Source organism: Dipodomys merriami, unplaced genomic scaffold (assembly GCF_024711535.1).
Source record: "Dipodomys merriami isolate MVZ:Mamm:240054 unplaced genomic scaffold, mDipMer1.0.p SCAF_12, whole genome shotgun sequence".
NCBI lineage: Eukaryota > Metazoa > Chordata > Mammalia > Rodentia > Heteromyidae > Dipodomys > Dipodomys merriami.
In genome coordinates, this window is record NW_027202493.1 from 33,229,729 (window position 1) to 33,253,667 (window position 23,939).

At 36.2% G+C, this 23,939-nt stretch overlaps 2 protein-coding genes across 4 annotated transcripts in view; one reads left to right on the forward strand and one right to left on the reverse strand.

Moving 5' to 3' along the window:
• Window positions 1–1,951, forward strand: part of LOC138823303 (probable ATP-dependent RNA helicase DDX60) — a 65,340-nt gene extending 63,389 nt beyond the window's left edge. For all 3 annotated transcript variants that reach the window (XM_070016517.1, XM_070016516.1, XM_070016518.1), the window contains one exon: window positions 1,518–1,951. In XM_070016517.1, coding sequence (XP_069872618.1) covers window positions 1,518–1,617 — 100 coding nt within the window. In that variant the 3' untranslated portion in view covers window positions 1,618–1,951. The remainder of the gene's footprint in view (window positions 1–1,517) is intronic.
• Window positions 1,952–4,542: 2,591 nt separating this feature from the next.
• The window catches only part of Anxa10 (annexin A10), a 70,364-nt gene continuing 50,967 nt past the window's right edge, over window positions 4,543–23,939 (reverse strand). Inside the window, exons 4-12 of the mRNA XM_070015916.1 lie at window positions 19,852–19,965; window positions 17,349–17,439; window positions 15,665–15,744; window positions 11,600–11,653; window positions 11,411–11,504; window positions 9,869–9,964; window positions 7,913–7,971; window positions 5,653–5,775; window positions 4,543–4,611 (exon numbers count right to left, since the gene is read on the reverse strand). Coding sequence (XP_069872017.1) covers window positions 4,543–4,611; window positions 5,653–5,775; window positions 7,913–7,971; window positions 9,869–9,964; window positions 11,411–11,504; window positions 11,600–11,653; window positions 15,665–15,744; window positions 17,349–17,439; window positions 19,852–19,965 — 780 coding nt within the window. The remainder of the gene's footprint in view (window positions 4,612–5,652; window positions 5,776–7,912; window positions 7,972–9,868; window positions 9,965–11,410; window positions 11,505–11,599; window positions 11,654–15,664; window positions 15,745–17,348; window positions 17,440–19,851; window positions 19,966–23,939) is intronic.

A 23,939-nucleotide genomic window follows, 5' to 3' on the forward strand; every position in this document is an offset into this window, starting at 1 on the left:
ACCCTAGATATGGCCTAGCGCAGGCCCAGACACTCTCTCTCTGCTCTTTTCTAGCTCTCTGCTCTCTCGCTGCTCTTTTCTAGCTCTCTCTGCTCTCTCTGCTCTTTTCTAGCTCTTTTCTCTCTCTTTCCCAGCTCTCTCTCATTCCCAGGCCTTTCCCAGCCACGTGGAGTGCCAACCTTGCCTGGTCCCAGCAGGTCTACTGAATAAACCTACCCCTTACCTGAATACCACGTGCGTGTTGCTGTTCTTACTCAGTTACCTCTTTTTAAGAACCTAACACAAAATAATTTCTAGAGGAGTTGAATGCACACACACACACACACACACACACATAATTTCTAGTGGAGTTGAACACACACACACACACACACACACACACACACACCCGAGTTGTAGAGCTGATGGCAAATACACACACACACACACACACACACACACACACACACACACACACACACACACACACACACACACACACACACACACACACACACACACACACACACACACACACACACACACACACACACACACACCCGAGTTGTAGAGCTGATGGCAACTAGGGAGTGACGCTACTTGGTTTTAGAGAAGGACTCTTGGATGGGAAAGTGGCTCAGTGGTAGAGCGCTTGCCTTGCATGCCTGAGGCCCTGGGTTGGATTCCCCAGCACCTCATAAGCAAAAAGAAAAAAGCCGGAAATGGTGCTGTGGCTCAAGTGGTAGAGTGCTAGCCTTGAGTTGAAGAACTGAGGGACAGCACACAGGCCCAGAGCTCAGGCCCCACACACAACCTGACCCCCCCCCCCCAAAAAAAAAAAAAAAAAGAAAGGGAATTTATGTTGTACTGTTTGAAAGAGAGAGGTAGTCAAGCCACATGGAACTTGGTGATGTTTCAAATACTCTTGGTAACAGAGGAACTACATAGATTTTTTTGTTCTGTTTCTTCCCTCCCCTCCTCCCTTGTTTTTATTTTTATGTTTTTGTAGATTCTTACAAAGAATTTTTTTGTGTGTATACTAGTACTGGGGTGTGAACTCAGAGCCTGGGCACTGTCCTTGAGCTTCTTTTGCTCAAGGGTAACACTCTACCATTCAAAATAGAGCTCTACTTCCAGCTTGTTTGAGTAGTTTCTTAGAGATAAGTCTCACGGACTTTTCTACCCAGGCTAGCTTTCAACTGTGATCCTCAGATTTCAGCTCTTGAGTAGCCAGGATTACAGGCTTGAGCTACTGGCACACAGCTACAAAGAAATGTTTTCCCCTCCTTCTCCTCTTCTTCCTCCTCCTCTTTTTCTCCCTCCTCCTTCTCTTCTTCCTCTTCCTCCCTTTCCTCCTCTACCTTCTCTTCTTTCTCTTCTCCCCCTTCCTCCTCCCCACTGTCCTCCTCCTCCTCCTCCTTCTTCTTCCCATTTTGTTAATATTACCTCATCATTTTATGGGATATACTTCTGCCTACCCATAATATTTATTGTCACTAAAATTGGTGCTAGAAACATTTCTTTCTTTCTATTTGCAGTGTTTCGTTGCGTGAACTGTGTGAAAATGAAGATGATAATGTCGTTTTAGCATTTGAACAATTGAGTGAAACCTTTTCTGAAAAATTTAAGAAAGTATAAAAGTGAAAAGCATGCAACTGACGCAAAATACTTTCAGAGAAGTTTTGCAAGTTACATTCATGATACTTGGGGTTTTGTGTCAGAGAAGATTTTGTTATGAAGTGGAGATCTATTGAGGGACAGGTGACAAAAAGTACAAAAATTCTATATGGAATTAAAGAACAAGTTTCTCACTGTATTTTAACCCCCATTTTCACTGTATTTGATGTTGGTATAATTTTGGGAGGGGAAGGAAAAAAAACAAATGTTTAAATAGGAATACAGGTGGGCCCATTGCAAAAATGAAATGTACAAGATGCTATGTGGAAAAACGAACTTTACTGCTTTGGGGGGAGGGGTGAGGGATGGGAGGGCAAGGATGGGAAGGGGAAAAAAGGGAGGAGGCAACGGCAACAATGCTTGGTAAGAAATGTACTCATTACCTTGCTCATGTAATTGTAACCCCTCTGTATGGTATTTTCAGAATAAAAAAACCTTATTAAAAATACATTTCTCTGTTCAAGAGGAAGTGTATTCATTACCTCACTCATGTAACTGTAACCCTCTGTATAGTATCTTTACAATAAAAAAAAAGAAAAAAATGCATTTCTCCTCACTGTCCAGATTCATAAAATGTTTCTTAAGGCTAGAAAATGTGATGGAATTACCAGAAAGTGAAATATATTATTTCCAATCAACATAACTAGGACTTTATGATTTAGATATCTAGCTATTGAAATGTTTATTGGAGTAAACAAATTACTTTCTTCTAAGTATGAATGAGATGCTTTAAGGCATCTCATTGATGAATGAGATGGCTTTAAGGGAAAACATAGGACTGATGTTTTGTTTTATTTTTCATTGTATATAAGTGTCTAGAAAATAAAAAAAGAAAGAAAATTGATTATATTTCTTACCCTTGGCAACACTGTGTGAAATAGTTATATCTTTCACTCCATTTGTGGCCAATTATCCATGGAGAAATCTCTGGACACAAATGGTATGACCCTGGGAAGAAATGCATTTGAGAAGAACAGGGAGCTTTCCCTCATCCCTGTCTCCTGGTGGGATCAACTATGGCTTGAACTGCCAAGTAAAGATACCCAGATCCAAGACACATCATTTTATCTTGGCTCTGTGTTTCATGCCTTAGGCCATTTACAACTCTACCTTAAGCCTTCATTTCCTACTTGTATTGTTTCTAGAGACTAGCTACAAATGCATCTCATAGCATACATTCCTCTCACCTGCTGGTATCCTCATTTCTTTCTGGTCTCATTTACTCATCCCTGTAAAAGCCGAGTGCTGGCTGATCTTGGAGTTCCAGCATATCTTACTCTTCTTAGCACTATCTTCTCCTGGCCTGGTTGCAATAGTTCTTTTTTGTCTATTGTAGCAGCTGCACTTATACCAAGTCTAGATTTGCTTTTGATTTGATAACAGCATGTTGTCACAAAGAAATCAGATGTATTATCTACCCGAAGTATACATTTTCAGAATGTTTCCACTACTTATGAAGCAGGGGATCCTAACAGTTTTCTTCTTCAAGAGTTTTAGCTGGGAAAAAATAATACGTATGTTAAGTACTTCGAAGAGTGTTTTTTTCATGAAATATTATTTATGACCTTTTAGAAATAGAAATCAAACCCAATTTAAAATATCTCATCATAAATCATAACAATAAGGTGAAATCTTGAGAATTTAGTCTTCATTATTATTAAGTGCAACATGTGTTCTGAATTGAGCGTAAAATGTCTGATTTCATTCTACCTGTCCAATACTAGATTGAGATTGTATCTTCAACCTTAGCCTCCCTCAGACCAGTAGGAGAAGATTCCCAAAGACTAGACTATAGGCTACTGACAGCACTTCGGTTATCTTCATGGTTCATCATGACGTGGTGACTGACTGGCCTGGCTTAACTTACCACCACATCCTCTGGATCTTGGTGTTAGTGGTTATTTGCTTGCATTGGGAGTCCACAGTGTTAGATGTGGACACTCTGCCTCTGGCAATCCATGTAGAATTAGTTTAGGCTTTCCCCAATATGTGATCTCTGTAGTTTTTCCTTTTTCCCTCCTCATTTGCTGCATCTTGAGAGAGAAGGGACTTGATTCCAATGATGGCCCAATGCATATAACTTCCTAAAGTCAGTTAAGTTGATGTTAAAGAAATGGAAAATCAATGAGCATGGCTTTTTTTTTTTTTTTTTTTTTTTTTTTTTTTTTTTTTTTTTTAGCGTTTGGTTAAGTGCTATTTAAAAAGTAGCTAGGAAGTAGAGCTGTGTCTCAAAGTGGAAGAGTGTTCCCCTTGAACAAAAGAGCTCAGGGATGGTGCCCAGGCTCTAAGTTCAAGGCTCATAGCTAACAAGCAAAAAGTAGCGAAATTTCCTTTAACACAATGGTTATAAGTACAACCAACACACACACACATACACACAACATAATACACATGTTCATTCCTAATTTTGCATGAAAGACTCTTGAAATGTTAGTAAGTACATTTTGTGTTTTATATATTTTCTTTAAGAGCTTACTTTAGCTTTATTGTATTTGTATAAGTGCTTATAAAATTCCTCCAAGCAGGATGATCACACAGCGCATCTTCCATAGATTTCCCAAATCATGTGAAGGACAATCTTGAGCAGACTTTCTTGCCGTGGGGAATTGATGATTCACTTTTAAATAAATCCTATTTCAACACAATTTTTTCCTTATTGTTCCATCATGTTCAATTTAATTAATAAATGAATAACAAATACAAATCCAGGATCATATGTATCAGAAATAGATTTTATGACATGAAATAATTTTAAAGAGAGAAGAAAAATATAATTGTGCAGTTTTATTACTGTGCTAATAGGAACAAACATCTGATAGAAAATGTTTATTTTGGTGTGTCTATAAAGAAGAGTTCAGATCCTCCAGATTTTTCCTTCTCCTTATTTTAATAATCCTCCACATCACCAGCACAGATGGCAAGCAGTGCTTTCTCATAATGCCCTGAGGCAAAATTCTGAAAAAAGAGACCACAATACACTCAAAATCTTATAGTGTTTCTAGAAAAGAATCCTAATTCTTCTGAATTGCATTATAGAAAATCCATGAACCCTTGGCTTTTCTTGAATTATTTTTCTACTTTAAAGATCTAAGAATTATTCTAAATGAAAGTCATTGAAACAAATATATCATGGTTATTATAATCATTATTATGCAGTTTATGTATAGTTGATGCAGCTCTAATGTATATAAATAACTTGCATTAAAATGGAACCTCTTTAATTTATAAAGAGGTGCCTTATTATTATGATGTTATCTATGTTGTAATTTATATTTATATTATATAATAAGTTATATAATATAAACATATAGTATACATATATATAATATACAATATATAACATTTATGTATTCTATCATATATGTTATGTTATATAGCATAATATAAAAATAATATATGAATACTATATAATATATAAGCATTTATTTGTTTTATTATTTTATTTATTATTCATATATATATGACACACTAATTATATAATAATTCTAATTATATAAAATACAGTATTATATAATATCAATTGTATCTAATAAGTAACATATTTGTATTATATTTATATTATTTATTTTACAATTTATTATTATTATAATTATTTAAAATCAATGTGGAGTTTCAAAAGTAAACTGACAATATGTCTTCCAATTACTAGTTGATGTTACTTGGTTATGACTGTACAAGAGGAGAGTTGGACTGGTATATAAATCCTTTTTACATATTTTTCTGGTCCAGGTCATACGTAACTCTTGAAGCACAATGATATGGATTACTATTTGGCATAAGTGCATTAATGATTTTGCTTACACCAGAGAGCTAGAGAGTTGCATCATTGAGGTTGCTTCCTAGATTGCACCTATTGATACATGAAATGTTACCTGAGTTATTAAAGTAGATCAACCTTATTGAAATATTTTATATTTTAGAGTCTCACATGTGAGCATTTCGATTAAAAATCCTATACCCGCTTCATGAAGCATAGAATGTCACACACAGACTTACTTTGATATCATGAAACAGTGATTTTCCATATCTCTCTTTGTATCTCTTCCTTATGGTCAGCAAGTCTATTTCACTTCTGGCAATTAGAATCCTGATTACAGTTTTATTATGGAAACCAAAATCCTAAAAGAGACAGAAAAGCAAGAAAGTCAGAACTAATCCCTCAAGTCAGCCTGTCCCAAAATGGAGCGACCTCCTTTTTCTCATCATAGAGATTTGCCCTTCTACCTGCCAGGCTCAGTGTGACATCACTGTGTATGAAGCTTTCAGGTCAGATGGGGAGAGTCACCTGTGACACCTGTCACCCCCCTCCCCCCCCCACCTCATGGTGTTCTCACACTGAATCGTTTTCTTCAGTTACAGCCTCCATTCTGACCCTCATCATTTCTCCTTGACTCAGCAGTGATCTCTCTTTACTCTACACTCCTCAGTCTTCATACTGTCTCTTTCATCACAAATCTGATCCTAGGTAAACATTCTTCCCTGTGGAACAAATACTGAATGGAGATAAACACTACATACATCTATGACAGTGATCACATTTTCATTTTGCAGTCTCACTGTGGAAAAATGGTGAAAAATCAATATTCCAAACAGTTGTTGATTCAAGTTCAAATATTGTAACATACAGAAGTCAGTATGGGTGTATGTATGTCATTCAGAAATGTCTGAGTCAGGTGTTTATTACTTTGCAAATGGAATCCTGGTGACATCTGGTGGCCAGCAAGTATAATCTAGTTTTTGATGTCTGAATATTTTAGAACCAAAGCACTTTTGAATAATTTGAGGTGATATCAAACAAATGAATGATCTAACCAAGCTTTCTGTTTTGAACTGTAGATCATTTAAAGTGCCTTGGATGAAAGGCTTAACGGGAAGTGAAAAGAACTTGGATGAATATTTCATAGTCAAAGGCCTTATACATAAAAATTGTGATGACTTTGATTGAATATTACTGTGACTGAGTATTTAACTCTCTACTTTCCTCCAAATAAGTTGTGAATACATGAACTTTCTCTCTTCCCGCTTAACACACACATAATAAGGATAAGTTTTATTTGTCCTTGGAATAAGTAGCCCTGAGTTTGTTCATAGCTGGAATCAGTGTAATTATAATTGCTTTTTCAGGGTCTTTCACAAGCAAATAGTTTTATTCTGTTGTGGAAGTTGGTTCTTTGAGGAAAGAAGTTGTTGAAATTATCTGATGGCAGTATCTGATAATGCTATTTCAAATAAATTAATGTTTAATCAAACCAATCTTTGCTCCTTGAAAATAGAATCAGAGAGAAGACTATGAAATATGGATCATTCTCCTGAGTTCTGTGATTTTATAGCTTATTATACATAAATAAAGACACTCCGTGTACACACAACGTATGATCAAATATATTTGTATGCTAGCATATTTTCCCAGCATGCAGGTATTTAATTTCAAGAGATTGGCCTGTACAATTTACTAGGAGTACTGAATATACATGTATAAAACGTCATAATGGTTCTAATGTTTTATATAATTCATATGCTATAATAAATTAAAAATAACTTTGAAGATAAAACTCATTGAATACTACATTAATGGAACTATTTGACCATTTTAGTTTTTCTTCATTTTTCAAGGTTATGGCATATGTATACTGACCTACAGAAACCTTTCATTTTTCTACTATGCTCATGTACATCATGGATATGGTGTGCCTTATATAATGCAGTTAAGTAGTTGTTCTCATAGAAATAGTTCCTTCAGAAACCATGTATCTGAAGCTCACAGTGACGCATGAGAAATGTTTCCATTCAATTGCAAAAATGGCTTTAGAGTTTACTGTTTTCCAGTATCTCAAAAAGTAACACTTTGAATTGCTTTGCATTTTCGACCTTGAAAAGTGTGGCAGGATTTGTTTGTTTGTTTTAATGAGACTTTCTTCTGCTCCGTGGTATGTGCTTGTCCTTGGTTTAGCATGATGCTTTGAAAATGATACAAAAGTATTTGATTGATCAGTATCTGTAAGTATTGAGAAGTGTGTGAAAGATAGATACCCCAAAGAAATATACACCTTAAGTACATAAATTTGATGCAAAATCCAATGGCTATTTTTATTTGATGAATCATAAGTTTGGTGTTTAACACTGTTTATCTGCTTGGATTTGTTTTCTTTGAAAAGCATGTATGTTCATAAAAGTTAAGAAATTAGAATCAATATTGAAATGATAGAAGTAAAATTGGTCCTTGGAAAACATTTTAAGTGATGTGGGTCTTACTTACATGAATTGCACTATGTAATCTATAAGCAAAGTAGGCTGGTTTGTCTCGGACGCAGAGAACTAGGAAAGACCATAGAGAAGACAGTTGAGTGACAAGACACACTTTCTCGAGATTTTGAGAAACAAACACAACACTTCTTTGACTCTAATACCACCTTTCCATTGTATTATAAATTCAACACTTAGAATAATAGCTACATTGTACTCCGCTGGAAAATATAAAGCAACATTAATAATGATTCTCTTATATTTTCATTCCATCCACCCCTACCTCTTAGAATTCTTAGCTCCTTCAGTTAGCCTGGTGGAGGCAAATTTATTTCTTCAACTGGAAATTTAACAGTGCTTCAAGGAGACCTGGGTCATCATGGATGATTAGTTTTTATTATTGAGGGATTTAGGTAACATAGACCTGCACTTCATCCTTCGGAATGCTTTGCATTCATATGAATTCTAGCTGGTTTATTCTCGGCACAGTTCATCCTTAAGAGTCTCAGGTCCTTAATAGATTTGCTAGTAGACCCAAAATATTTTAAAGAGAAATTATAATGATCATGGCAAGTCTTAGGCCAGCTTTAGATGTCATCGATGCAAACCTGCTATGGCTTTGAATAGCCTTGAACCTGCTCAAAAATTGTCCTCAATGATTATAGATCTTTGGTAGTTCTTACTTGGATAACTAAAGAGATTCCTAAATGAATTAGTAATGTAGGAGAGACTATAACTTCAAGCCAAAATAAAGTCATCATCAATAATCTCAAGGAACTTTTTAAATTTACGAGACCATAATTTCAGCTTTCTCATATGTTTTTAATTACAAAGAAAAGCAGACCCTGTAGAAAAATACAAAGACATCAATCTTTGATGGAAACCATCAAAATATATTTATATATTTATGGAACTGCAGATCAAAACTCCTTTACTAGATAACTAGATTTGCTATTTCTAAACTCCCATGCCCATGTATGTTTGTGAATAGAAAATCACAATATTCACTTATTTAACAAGTATCTTTCTAGGTGTTAAGTACCAACTATAGGAATATTTCAGTAGGAATATTTCAGTATGACTCTTCATTCATAATATCTGCAAGGTGTGCTGGAAATCATAGCACAAGGTAAAGCCCATGTGGTTTCCAGTAATGTTTATGAATGACTACCAGCTCTTTTCCCTCTACAGGAACGTGTTAGGAAGGAGTGGAGGTATGCCTGTTTCAGAATAGCCTGCCAAATCACTAATAAATAACAACATGGTAAATCTCTTTTGTATAGTGAGATTTATTCCGAAAGGTAAATTTATTAGAGATAGTAACAAAAACAAAGAGCCTAAGCCAACAATCCCTTTGCTTCTTAAAGACAAGAAAGACATCATAGTGCCCCCTTGCTAGCATTTATCCAAGAATGAAGTCAGCGAATGAATGTCGAAGAACAACTTCGTGTGAGAACTTTAGTTCCTGATAGATGGCATCTGAAAATTCTGTGTATCCTAGCATAAAAGATGAACCAGTTTTTAAGGAGTTATGAAGAGAAGAAGAGCAGGAGAATATGTATATATATATATATATATATATATATATATATATATATATATATATATATCCTACACAGTTAATAAAAGTGAGGGAAGGGGCAGGGAGGGAGGCGTGGATGAGAATATTGAAAGAGGTGACATGGATCAAGGCTCATTGTATTCATAAACCACTTTGTTGACTGCCAACTCCTTTGAACAACTATTTAAAGATAATAAAAAGATTAAAAAATCATTAGTTGTCAGTTTGGTGCTTTGTATCACTCGCAGACAGACTTTCCTTGTAAAGAGCTTACAGCACTCATATGATGGTGTTCAGGGAAAAATGACTCAATAAAGCATTTATTCATTTACCTGTAATGCACACGAAACCAGTTAGCATTCATTGTGAAATAAAAGGTTACGGTATAGCCTATAAATTACAACTTACCAATTGCCACTAGCAGTTCTTGAAAGTATCCATCATAACAATCATTAATGGCATCTACTAAGTCTTGCCCAGAGATATTTTGAAATTCCTGGAAAACTTCAACACATGATACATTTAAAAGGAAATATTGTTTTATGAATGTAATAATTTAAAACGTAAGTATCGATTAGCTTACCATACTCAGTAAAGATAAAAAAGTTATCTTTCAAATAACTGAAAATACTATTATCAGTTGTGTGATCATCTATCCTTCTAAACAAATACAATTTAAGTAGAGTTGGAATAAATATGGACTCAAAGACTTGTTTTTGTAAACAAAGGAGGAGGCTGCAATGCTTGGTAAGAAATGTACGCATTATCCTGCCTATGTAATTGTAACTCCTCTGTACAGTATGTTCACAAATTAAATTAAATTAAAAAAAAAAAGACTTGCTTTTGCTCTTCTGCCAGGGAACAATGTCTACCCTTAGTGGGGCTCAGTCATTTACTGCTGCCTTAAATTGAGGAGTCAGTATTTGTGCATCTTTTGCTTAGGATACACACACATACACACACACATGACTTAGAAAAACAACAAATTTTCTATTGATGTTTAAATATGAAAGTCAAGCGTAAGAAAATCCTCCTAGCGATAATAAACATAACAGACATAAAAATCTGTAAAGAATAGAGTTTGGCAGCTGAGAATAATGCTTCTTTATTTCAGGAACTTATTTGTCTGGCTTTCTCCTAGGAAGGCTTTAGTTTTCACCCATTTTTGCAGCAAATGAGAGACAATAAGGCACCTCACTATTATATTATTTTATACTCATCATCTGGAATTGACATGTAAGTATAATCTCATATGTAAGTAACCTTTATATGAGTATAGAAGCAAGATTGGAACCAGAGAGGCCATTTAAAACAAATTTTGTTTGGTGGGGGGTAGAAGAGGGAGAAGGTTCTTGCTCTGTAATGTAGGTTGGCTTTCAATTGAGTTTTTCCTGTCTCAGCTTCTCCAGTGTTGGGAATCACAGAGGTGTGTTACCATGCCTGACCTTAAAATAATGTTACCGACTTCTCTCACATAAAAAGCTTTTTCAAAAGATAAGGGGGAAAGAGAGGTGCACGTATTTCAAGAAAGTTAAACAAAGGAGTTCACCTCTGAGGCTAGTATGGCAGAATTAAAGGGCAACAGTCACCAGGGCTTTGATTCATTGTGGGTTGAGTAACTACATGCCCTCATCACTTTTCAAGACAACCTATGACCCACAGAGTAGGAAGTGGTATGGTGTCTCATAAACAGTGATCATTGTTATTTAAAGAGTCAGTGTTTGAAGATACTAGAATTCAGTTACTGGAAAAACAATAAACTTATGAGGACCTCCGCCCCTCCCCTTAGTTCTATCATTTGATGTGTTTTTATGAACATGTTACACTAAATGTCTTCGTGATAACTGATTTATTTTGATGTAACATTTCTTCCTTTGCTTTCTAACCCACCTGTAACGTTTTGTTATCTAATTGGTTAAGTGGCCACAAAGCAGTTGAATCCCTAATTACCTAGCCACAGCTGCTGATAGCCCTTGTTGCACAGGATCATCTGTAGCATGGTTTTGTGCTCCCCTGTCTTCTGCTGACAGGCTTCCCACAGGACCTGGAATACCACACAGTCATGAAGCAGCATCAGAATCAGCTCAAAGCAATCTAACAAAGGTCCTGATAATCAGGCACAGAGCTGATTCTAGTTACCATTGCATCCTGAGAAGCCATTGCGGGGTTCGTGTATCCTTCCTCCCTGGTTCCCTGAAAAAATAAGCAGCATATTCCTTTGAAATGTTCTTAATTGATACAACCCCACTAGGATTATTGGGATAACTATTCCGGAACCACCACACACTGGTTATTCCTGAGAAAATTCTGTCTGAATTTGGAATAAGTATTTCTTGAATAAGTCAGGAAATACTAATAATAGGTTTTAAAAGGTGGGAGTTAATATAATTATTTTTTCTTGCAACAGTGACAAACTTTGGAAAATTCAAGGTACTTTCTATTTTTCCAGTTCTCTGTGCAGTATCTTCTTTTCCATCAAACTGAAACCCCCATTCAAAACAGCTTTTCCCCCAAAATTAATGCTCTCTAGAAATACCCTTAAATATACATACCCAGAGGTGTGATTTACTAATCTCTTACCCTTTTCCCATCAAGGTTATAATCAAGATTAATTATTATAGGAAAGTTTTTCTTTAAATTATGATGAGGGAGTGGTTACCAAGGCTTCTTCCATACTATATCTTTTTTAAGACTCTGCAAATGGCCACATTGCTGTGAATTCAGTGACATAGCTAGTCTAGACAGGGGACCATCCCTTAAACTTTCTTATGTTTATTTCAGTCACTAAGTAGCATGGACAGAATCTCCAATTCTTTTTCTGTTCCAGATTGAGATATTGGCTCTTGGACAACTTCATCTCTGTGTCCATTTACCTACTGTAGGAGTACATTTCTTTTGCTTGTTCAGGTGGCACCAATTGGCCTTCTTGTTATTGCTAATTCCTGTTGTGTACTTTCTTGCCTTAGACTTGTTTCCAACTTTATACATTGCCTGAAACACTGAATCCTATCTATTGATTGGTTGGCTCACTCTTTTATTTGTGTCTTTTCTCAAAACTCATCTTTACAGTGAAAACTATTCTAGACAATCTATATAATCTTACAACCCACCACTCCGCCCAGTCCCCACATACCTGTCTCTGAGTACCCTGCTTTGCCATATTTTATCACCTTCAAAATTCTATATTATGTGCTTATTTACTAGATTTCAGATTAAAAGTCCACACTAACCTTGATACGAGTTGGATAAGGTCTGGGATATTTGTCCCTTTTGTTTAATGATCATTTTCAATTGTTTAAAGCCACGCTTGGCATATTGTAAGTGTTCACGAAATGCTCTTTGGAAAAGTAAAGAATTAACTTCAAAGATCGATGAACAGATGTGGAAGACTTCTGGGGGGCTTTGCCGGTTTTAGTGATCTTCAGTCTGACTATGTAGCTAAGGTAATGAACACTATTCTTGCAAAGTTTGTGAGAAACAGTTGAGCTTTCGTAACTAATAAAAAAGAAAACTAATAACAATAGTAATAGTTTCTTATCATAATTTATGTAGAAGTTTTTTTACTATAAGTTTCTCTTATAATTGAGAAATATTATTTAAAAAGATAATGCTCTTGGAGTTCAGCCTGAAACAAAGTCCCTCTGATGGCTTTCCTTGGCAGAGAATTGCCAGGAGTATTTTAAGCAGATGGTGGATTAAAAGAATGTCAACTTCTTCCAGAAAAACAGAGTCAAGCTTGCATTTTATGTAAGGAGCCTGAGTTAGCAGCCTGGTGGGTTTACTTGGTATCAAACCAGAGAAATGACACCAATGGATATGGCATCCAAGTAAGGATAAGATACAAATGTGACTGGAATAAATTAATGGAAGTAAAATTCGTCAGAAAATAGTTGAGTCAATACATTGGGAAGGGGTGATTACAAAGATGATGCCCTTAGCATCCCGAAGACCTCACCCTATGCGTTTGAGAAACTATCCTTCAGGGAATACTGAAGGCCAGGCTGAGGAACCAGCTACCACATGGGCAGCTTCCATTCTTTCTCTTTGAGGAAACATTTATCATCTCCAGTGTAATTTATTCACATTGATTAATTAATCTCCAAGTGCCTAATTTTTCATTATCTGACAGATAATTAGACCCTCCACAAATCTAGTGTGGTGAAAGCTCACAGGAAGTGCTGTGAGCCAGTTTAATGACTGGCATTCGTTTTCAAGAAAGATGTGTTCCAGCTCAGTTGTTTCCTTATTAGAAATATTTCTGGCAGAAAACCCTGTGTAGATTAAGTGCAAGATCTCTCCTCCTAGAAAATACAGTAATGATATTTTTAAATATCTTGCAATTCATGGTACCTTAAAGCTCCTATGCTCTAATTCCCACAGTCTTTATTAATTCACAGGAGGGGTGTGTCTGTATTTTAAGAAGGCTAAAAAGGATGAAAGCCATGCATAGTCTTTCCTTTGATTCTGCATGTCAGGATGCACAGGGAAGCAGAAGACATGATTGTAACAATGGAAAGATTATAGAAAATTTGTACTGGAAAGGAGTGGACAGAAAAGGTTTAGAATTTTAATTTACAAGGCAACATTTTGGGTCTCAAGAAAGTTAAATCTAAGGGCCTACAATTGAATGGCAAACAACCTAGTAGGTCTTTGTACACTTGCCCAAACTGAGCAGCAAAAGTAGAGTCCTCAAGGAGTTAGGAAACCTCAGCATCACTTCCGACAAAGGAGAAGAAGGACCTCTCAGGGTTTGTGAAGAGCAGCCACAGAAACACTTAGCTTAAAACCTCTTGGAGATAACTGGCACAAGAGTGGTGCAGGAAAGGAAGGAAGGATGCATGATGATCGTTTATCTGTTTTTGTCTGGCTATTCTAGTTCATCAGCCAAGAGTGTGGGGCTCTGGGTCTTACGATTCTCTTTCTTGACTCCTCTCGCAGAGTCTCTATCCTGGGTACCAATCTTTCACTGAATTCCCACCAAAAGCAATTCTGTGTCTGCTTTCTTTCCAGATTCTTTTGTGCAACTGTCTAACGAAATTCTTCGTTAATGACTCAGTGGTGTTTTATACTCAGTTATTTAGGAAAGGCTGTAGACGTGGACATACTTATTTCATTTCAGATACATTTCCACACTCACCCAAAAGAAAATCAAACAAACAAAAAATTCCTGCCTTGAAGACATTTTCCTGATTGGTAGTACATGCATATTATCCAACTCTCAGATGGTTGAAGCAGGAGAATCATAAGTTCAAGACCAGCATAGGCCTCATTGTGAGATACTGCCTCAAATAAAAACCATACGAAAAGAAACATTGCTTGCTCTGTGAGCTTCTCTGTTCTCTTTGAGTAGTTAAGAGCTGAACATTGACTCACTTTTGTTTTGTATTCCTGAATGCCTTTGTTAAATAGAGTGACAGGCAAGCATATAAAATTATATATAAAACAAAAGATAATCAGACCTTTTCATAGTATCCTTATCACAATGTTTACATATGAGATGCTTTTAAGAAATGGCAGTTGTGTAGCAATAATTATATACCATTTAGTAAAGCAAATGACAGAATATAATTTTAATTCCAAGGAAGTTCATCATTGGTAATTCCATAGTATAACAGAATTTTTAATACAGAGCAGAGAGATCTCATGCCTTCACCAAGAAACCAAGAGTCTATAGGATTCAATTAAATTCTGTCTTTTTGTAAGACCATTAGAGAGGTAGAATCTTATATTTTTCTTTGTTTCTTCATCTCTACAGTGCTTGTAAGAACATTTAAAGAGCTTTTAAGTGATGAATCATATAGTACGTATATAGCTGTGTAGAAAAGTTAGTCGTATGCCCCAAACAAAATCTCATAGTTTTAATGGCTTAACACATGAGAATAATTTCTATTTTGAATCAAAAATTACAATTGTAACATCTTAATTTTTAAATTTTCACAGGATGGCTAAATTTTTATGCATATATTTACAATTAGTTAAAGTACGGTAAACCTTATGTTTTAGAAGAGCTGGGTGCACATTCATATTTATCTCCCTATCAAAGATAAGATTCTAGTTGATTTTTTAAATCTGGCTGATGGGTAGTAAATATTACTATGAAAAATAATGAATTATAATATACTCATCTTCTGTCTTACTTTTCGAAATGTTGTATGCCTATTCTTTTAATAACACAAGAGCAGTATGAATTTTGCAATATCTCACCTGGACCAAGTTCATCAGGGTATCTCTGAAATGTCCCGAGGTCTCAGAATAAATGTCCTCTTGCAGGTTAGAGCTGTATTCTGGACAAGGAAATATCCACATTTAGAGTATAGTTTTATTGTATTTTATTTTTATTAATTTTTTTGGTGCCAGTCCTGGGCCTTGATCTCAGGACCTGAGCACTGTCCCTGAGCTTTTGTGCTCAAGGCTAGTGCTCTATCACTTGAGTTATTGTTCTGGCTTTAAAAATATTGCTATTATAGAGGTGAGGTACATAGGGATTATACTTAAATAAGTCAGGGAAAGGGAACATTTCTTTTTGGATAATGTTCCCCCTTCCCTCAATCTACTTCTGGCTATTGTGGTGATCAACTGGAGACTTATGGGCTTTCCTGCCGAGGCTGGCATGAACTATCAGTGACAAGAGTGTGTGTGTGTTTTTTTTTTAAATAGATCTATGTACCCTTGTGCTTTGACTAAGTTGATGCCCTTCTCCACGGTAATGAATATAAAGCATAGGCAATACAATAGCCATGTTAAAGTCTGTTTAGTCAACACACTATCTTCCAAAGGAATCTGTGAGTTAGTGGTAATTTTGTCAAAGGGCTCATTGTCTTTAAAAAAAAAAACCAAACTTAACTACATTCCAAAATTGAGAAAGAGTATGGACAGTACTTCACAACCTCTAATTTCGTAATTTATATAGTATGCTGCCCACCTGAGCATTTTCCCCAAGTGCTTCATCTCATTGGGATATTTAAAGAGAAGTATCTTACTTCACCTCCCTTGGAAAAGTCTTGTTTCAGGTCATCGTGTGGATATTGCATAATACACAATGGAATGGGACTTAAGGCATTAACTTTTCTTAGAAAATGAAGACAGTTACCCTTCTTAACTGTGTAAAAACCTAACTTCTTGGGTGGATTTCAGGTATTAGGAGATTCATAGACAGTGAACATTATGTTGCTAGAATTTGTTGAACAATGATCATACTTTGTCTGTATTCCTGGAATCTCCTGGGAAAGAGATAAAATCACCTTAAATCAAGGTTCTGGCTGCTTTCTTGTCATAGAGAAAATGTTTCCTGCATAGCTACTTATAATTACATCCTGGGGGAAAATGCTTGATTTTTCTAGGAAATCATTTGATTTTTTGTTTGCTAATCATTAATTTTACTTAATGAGTTAATTGGTCTTGAGTAAGTCCTATTTTTCTTTTTAAATATTCTTGTTTCTATTACTTTTGTTCTTATGATAGAGACATAATAATTTTATGTATTTCTGATGCTTTAAACCATGGGTACATTGTATAATGATCAAATATGAGTAATGAGTATAATGATCATCTTTTGTCATCTTTTAATGGTAAATACATTCACAATCCCCTCTGCTGGGTCTTTTGAGATATGTGAAGTATTACTGTCAACTCTGGTCATATTAATATGAGAATTGACTCCTCTTATCTCAATGTACTATTCAACTAACGTCTCTTCAGCCTTCCTCCCTTCTGCGCCCTTGTCATTAGAAACTACTATTCTAATCCAGTGAGTCATATTTCCAATGTGAGCATGACTTAGAATCCTTCAAAAATACATAAACTGGACTATTCTTCTGTGTTAAAAATACAAGGAACAAATACAAAAAATACTTAGGTATAATATATGCTTATCTCCATATATTCTTACGCAAACAATAGGCTTCTCGCATCTGGTAAATTTCTCCATTTGTCCTGGAAGCTAAAATATCGATAAGGCAATTCTCATCAGTGCCTGCTCCCTGGAAAGACAAAGACAGAGAGACACAAAGGCCATTTCTACCTGGAAGGAAAGTTTAACTGAGCTACCATATAGCAACAAAACATTCCCGCTGTCCTCAGAGGTAGCAGAGCAGAAAGGAAGAAGAGAATGTGTTGACTAAGATATGAAACCAACCCAGATGCCCCTCAGTAGATAAATGGATCAAGAAAATGTGGCATATATATATGTATATGTATATATATATATATATATATGTATATACACAGTGGAATTCTATGCCTCCATCAGAAAGAATGACATCGCCCTATTTGTTAGGAAATGGAAAGACTTGGAAAAAATTATATTAAGTAGACCAGACACAGAGAAACATAGGTCCCATGGTTTCCCTTATTTGCAATAACTAGTATATGTCTAGGACAAGCAGAAAAGACCAAAAACTATGTACATATGACCATATAAGACAATGCTAAGTGAAATGAACCCCAAGACAGGGACACAATGGTTTTATCTTTCTTGCTATTGTATTTGTAACATACTACATGAATGTTATTTCTTTTTAATGTTCTTTCTCCATGGTATAACCCCTGTTTTCACTATTTGATGTTGGTGCCCTGCATCTTGTGTATACATTTTTATAATTTGGGGAGGGGAAGGGAAAGAACAAAATGCCTAAATAAGGATACAGGTTGACCCATTGTAACAATGAGATTAGATATATAAGACACTATGTTGAAAATGAACTTTACAACTTGGGGGTGGGGAGGGAAGGGATGGTAGGGGAAAAACAAAGGAGGTAACAGTGCTCGATAGGAAATGTACTCATTACTCATGAAACTGTAACCCTTCTGTACACTATTTTTTACAATAACATATATAGATGTATATGTATATGGGAATGTATAAAAAAGGACTCAATTTAACTGTGGCTATGCTATGTCCTAATTGTTTGATTCTCCCTGAGGGTAATATTAACAATGGGAAACTCTGTTCTTCTGTTTAGAAGCAAGCAGAATGTTTGACTCCAGGCCTTATAATTGCCCAAGGACTTTTGGGAACATGTCCCTGTGTTTTCCTAAGTGTGAGCTTTTGTACAATTGCTCTACACTTTTGGATCAAGCACCAACCATATGCATCTGAATGTGTCCACTGTGACGGTGATTTTAATGTCAAAACACCTTTTCATGCTTACATTCCGGAAAGCTGCAGGAATCTTGACCATTTTAGTAAATATTGATATAATATTGATATCAGTAGCATATGATCTTATACATTTGGTCACAATGGCAGAAAGATATTTTGGTAAAAAACTGGAGTTGGCAGGCAGCATTAAATAAAGTGATTTGTCGCAATTCGTATGAATTTATACCACAGCTAGCTATGATGATGACCATCCATGTTGGTTTCTTTACTGATTGGATTGGTTGATTGGTTATCTCTTGCTTGTTCTTGCCACACTCTGTTTACAGAGTACAGTAATCTGACCATTAGCATGTGCCATGTTAGAATGACTTCAACAGTTGTACACATGGTCAAGGCCAGCATTTGAAAGGAGTATAAGACTGTTTTCCCCACATACCCAGAAAACAAAGTCTGTAACAAACCTGTAGTCAATTGGTCTCATGGAAATCACTTTTCTGCAAAAAACTGTAATTCTAACCTATCAGAAGCAAAGATTTGAAGCACAAGCAATAGTTGTAAAGGATTATCTAAAGTCATAAAATAAATGCAAATTTGATTTTTATTTTGTCTCTCAGTATCTTAGTTGGATTCAGAATCAAATCCTTCCAGATAACTTTCAAACACAGATTAAAAAAAATCCCTTTCAATATAAAAATATATACCAAGGAGAGGACTCAAATATGAGTAACATTGGGAGCTATTTTGTTTGTTTGTTTAAATCTCACTTGGAGATGACTTAGTACATCTGATTTTGTACAACCAAAGAATGAGCTAATCTAAGCCACCGAACTCTGGAGATGCATTCTTCCTAACAAGGCTACAATGAAGTAAGGAGACCGGTTCTACGCTTCCCCTAGATAATTAGCTCTTGATTTCCCCTGATTGTTTCCCTGGATGGTTTGCTTTTCTATTAGGTTTAAGTGTGTTCATCTGGTTTGCTTCGCTCATGTACAGTGCTTTTGTTGGGTTTGATTCCACACACGTGGTGCAGTTTGGGCCTCTATAAGCTTTGTGCTAGCTGCATTTGGGTTGCTGGTCTTTGAGATGAGAGTCCAGGTGGCTTCTCTGTTTCTCACAATTGAGTTTCCTTACAACACCTCACCGGACCACCTCATTTTCCCAGGCATATAGAGGTGTAAGTCATCTTTCTTATCTTCCCCAGCCATACAAATAAGAAGCATCCAAAGACAGACTTCTCCCTATTGGCTTAGCAGTCTGTGCAGGTGACAGGTGTTTTGGGTTAGATCACTACCTTCATGGCATGCCAGAGTTCGTGAGCATCGTAAGATGGGGGTGGGTACATGAGGCCCACCATAACTTCTTTGAAGTGAGAAGAAAGTTGTTCTTTCAGATCCCCAATCAGGTCCTGTGGGAAGGAAAAATGGAACATCCTCTCTCAGTTAATGAGTTTACGAAAGAAATGAGGTAATTGCAGGCAGCCTCTCCCTTTTGATTCTACCCTTGGATTCCACCAGTAAATGAAGCTGAGGGTTTGAAAAAACTGATTTGCTCACGTCTGTGCATGACAGCACACAGACACGGTCAGATCCACACAGAAGAATTTTGGCCTAAATACTTCAAAGCTGAAATGTGAGAAATGTTAGTTAAAGGTTCTTGGTTTTCTTGGACAGAGTCCCTAAAGGATCAATCCTTATGCATTTTATTTATTTTTTTATCATTTTGTTTTATTTCTGGGTGAGTCCTCTTTCAGCAGTGTCCTTGGTAATACCTTGGTCAAACCTATTATACACATTGATTAAATAATCTTAGACATTTCTCTGAGGAAATTGTCACATTATTTAGAATAGGAAAATTAAATACTTAAAGAATAAAACAAACATTTAGTTCTCAGAATACAGGTAGAAAAAGTATGAAACTGGTACTTTTACTTTTTTGCCTTTTACTTTTCTAGTACAAAAGAATTTAAGAAAAAATAGACCGAATTCTTTTTCTGTAGGATAACCAAGACAACTGATAGATGCTTAAACTTTGTTGTCTCTTGCTAAAATATATACAGAATACCTAATTCTACTGAAATATGCTGTGCTTCCAAGGTGACTCAATAATAGAAATTCAAGCAAAAGATGCAAAAATGGATAATAACCTCTCTTGGGAGAAAAAAGTCATAATTTAATTCAACGTTTAAAAGGCTGAAAAAATATGAAAATAGACAATGTTCGGGACAATGGAAATGTGGTTCAGGTGGTAGAGTGCCAGCTATGAGCAGAAATAATATAGCAAGACTAAAAGAGCATATGGCATTGAATCAAGCCCCAGGACCATCAGACACACACACACACACACACACACACACACACACACACACACACACACACACACACACACACACACACACACACACACACACACAGAGTTAATAGAGTTCAAAGGCAGAGAAGACATGGCTAGAACATGGCTAGAACAGAACATACATCTAAAATTCTCATGCCACCTTTATGTAAATATCAACTTGATTTGAAATCTAAGTGCTTTAGGGCAATTTCAGATGTCAATCAGTTAGGTCAACCTCCCCTTCAAGTGCAGAGAAGAAAGGCCCTGATAATGGAAAACATAGAAGATTGATGATTGTAACTAGTAACACTTAGCAAGTGCTCATTTGCCTCTGCTGGAGGTATAACGATTACCTCATTGCCTTAGTCTTATGAATTAGGAGCTGTGATCTTCATATTATATAAATGAGAAGCATGGCAATAGTTGTTATATAACTTGACAAGAAGTTATAGAACTCAACAAGAGAGTGACCGGGTCTGCATTTGAAATCAAACACTCTCATTCCCCTTCCCTCCCCACCCCGCCCGAACCCCCGTGTTTTGGAAGCTGCTCCTGAGACAAGTGATGAATGAAGCAGACAGGTTGTGAATATGACATTTCTAGACACTTCAATCTGGCGACCTTGCATTGAATATTTAGATGCAAATGGATCAACTCAATATGCCTTTATCATGGAACTTGGCGGGTGATGGAAAACAAAACACTAGAATTATCACCTGTCCTGGGACATTTTCACTGAAACTAAATTGATTACTTGCCATCAGTCTTTGAATTTTGCTGTGCTATATTTTGATGATTGTATATGATAAAATTTTTATATGTATATTCCTCCCCCAACACCATACCAAGTCTACTCCTTAAGGATACAGACTTTCTCAGAGACTTCCCTATATTCAGTATCTAGCTCTAGTATGGGACTTGATATGCAAAATGTGTATAGAATGCATTTAATATGCATGTGAATACATTAGCAAATGAAAGAAATGAGACTGGAAGAGAAAAACCTTAATTTATGGATCTGTTTAAAGAATAAAAGACATGTTTATGCTGAAGATGACTTGAGCATGGATATCTTTTGTCTAATCTCTAGTCATACTTGTTTGATCAGCTACCCTCTTTCCATAGAGAGTTTCTTTATATATTTCAGCATTTTATACAAATGACTGAACCTTTATGTATTCTGCTATAGATTGAGATTAGTACTACCACTAGATGGTGCAGTGAATCTATTTTGTAACTCAGGTGTGTGTGTGTGTGTGTGTGTGTGTGTGTGTGTGTGTGTGCGTACGTGCAGATACCTGTATCTGTAGCAATTTTGTAAAAACAAATTTAATGAACATAGTTCATATGAAAAATCACATATCCTCTGATGTCTTTACAATATAATTTTTAATTCTGTTTAAAGTATCAGCTATGAGATTATAAATACATTTTTCCTCTCTTTTTATGTTATTTGGTGGTCCTGAGGGTTAAACCTAGGGTCTTGTCAGAAAGGGCTCTACCATTGAGCCATGCCCCTCAGAACTTTTGGCTTTCATTATTTCACAGGTAGGTTCTTACTATTTGATCTCTCTGGCCTGGACTCAGCCATATGATTAAAATTTTCCATGTTGCTGGGATGACAGGTGCATACCACAATGCCTGTTGTTTATTGAGTTCAGATCCAATCTTTTTTTTTGTATAGGCTATCCTAAACTTGTGATCCTCCACATCTGAGCCTCCCAAGTAGCTAAGATTGTATATGTTTATGTGAGTGCCACCAGGTCTGGCTCTTTTATTTTTACAGCAAATAAAATAGTTGCTGCATTTTTTGAATTTTCCATCAGTAAAAGCACATGACTGCATCCCTAGAAATGGGACATTGCTATCACTTCCATGCTACAGCCCTGTGCCAGGCGCCATGTGTATTCTTCCATAATAGCACAATAGTCTTCCCACGAATTTCCCTTCTGTGCATGCGCCCTAGATTCTCCCAACACATCTGATAGTTTTCAGCAAAATCACAACTCATCAACTCCTTTTCTGCTTAAAATGTCCTACTCTATACTCCACAACAAGCTCTATCATTTCTTTTACATGACTGAGCGGAGAAGAACACACAATATGTGTTTTGTTTCATGTAACTGTCAGTTGTTACAATGTGTGACAAAATTCATGACGTACTTGTGGCCACTTCTCTGCCCTCATCACCTGGTCTTCTCTTTGCTCTTGATTTCTGTCTTCCAGCTGCCACCAGCTACTTCCTCATGGAAGAGTAGATCCACTCTGCCCATAGAACCCTTGTTCTTACTCTTCACTCTGCCTTTTATGTTCCTCCCTACTATATGTATGTGAGCCTCCTCATTGTTTAAAATGACATCTAAGGTATACATCTGCAATCTCAACTACTCAGAGGGTAGAGATTGGGAGGATAACACTTCAAGGGAAAACCAAGCAAAAAGTTAGGGAGACTCCCATCTCAACAAACAAGATGGACCTGGTGGTGTCTACTTGTCATCTAAGCTACTCAGGAGGTAGAACTTGGAGGATCATGGTCAGAGGCTAGCCCAGGAATAATAGGAGACCTAATTCAAAAAAAAAATAATGAATAGCACAAAAGGGCTTGTGGGTATGAATCACGTGGTAGAGAACACACCTAGCCAGCATGACATCCTTGTTTCAAACCTGAGTACCTCCAAATAGAAAATAATACTTTGAGGTCCTCAATAGTTTCTATACTTCTCGCCTGGCTATCTTACTCCATAGGACTTATGGCCTTCTAACAGGACAGACTTTTCAGCTTCATGGTCTTTCTCACTCAGGTAGAATATAAACTTCATCATGGCAGTGGTTTTGGTCTGTTTCGTTCATGCTATGTCACTGGTCTGTGAAACTGCAGCTGCTAGCAAGTGAGCACTTCGAAAGTAGATGGAAATTAAAGAATGAATACATGGATGCATCGGATCATTAGTAATTCTACAATTATTCATAAGCAGTCGTTCTTAGCAATTCAAAGGTGAACAAAAATTATTCTCTTCTCTCTCTCAGTTTTCATTTGCAGAGGGCTCA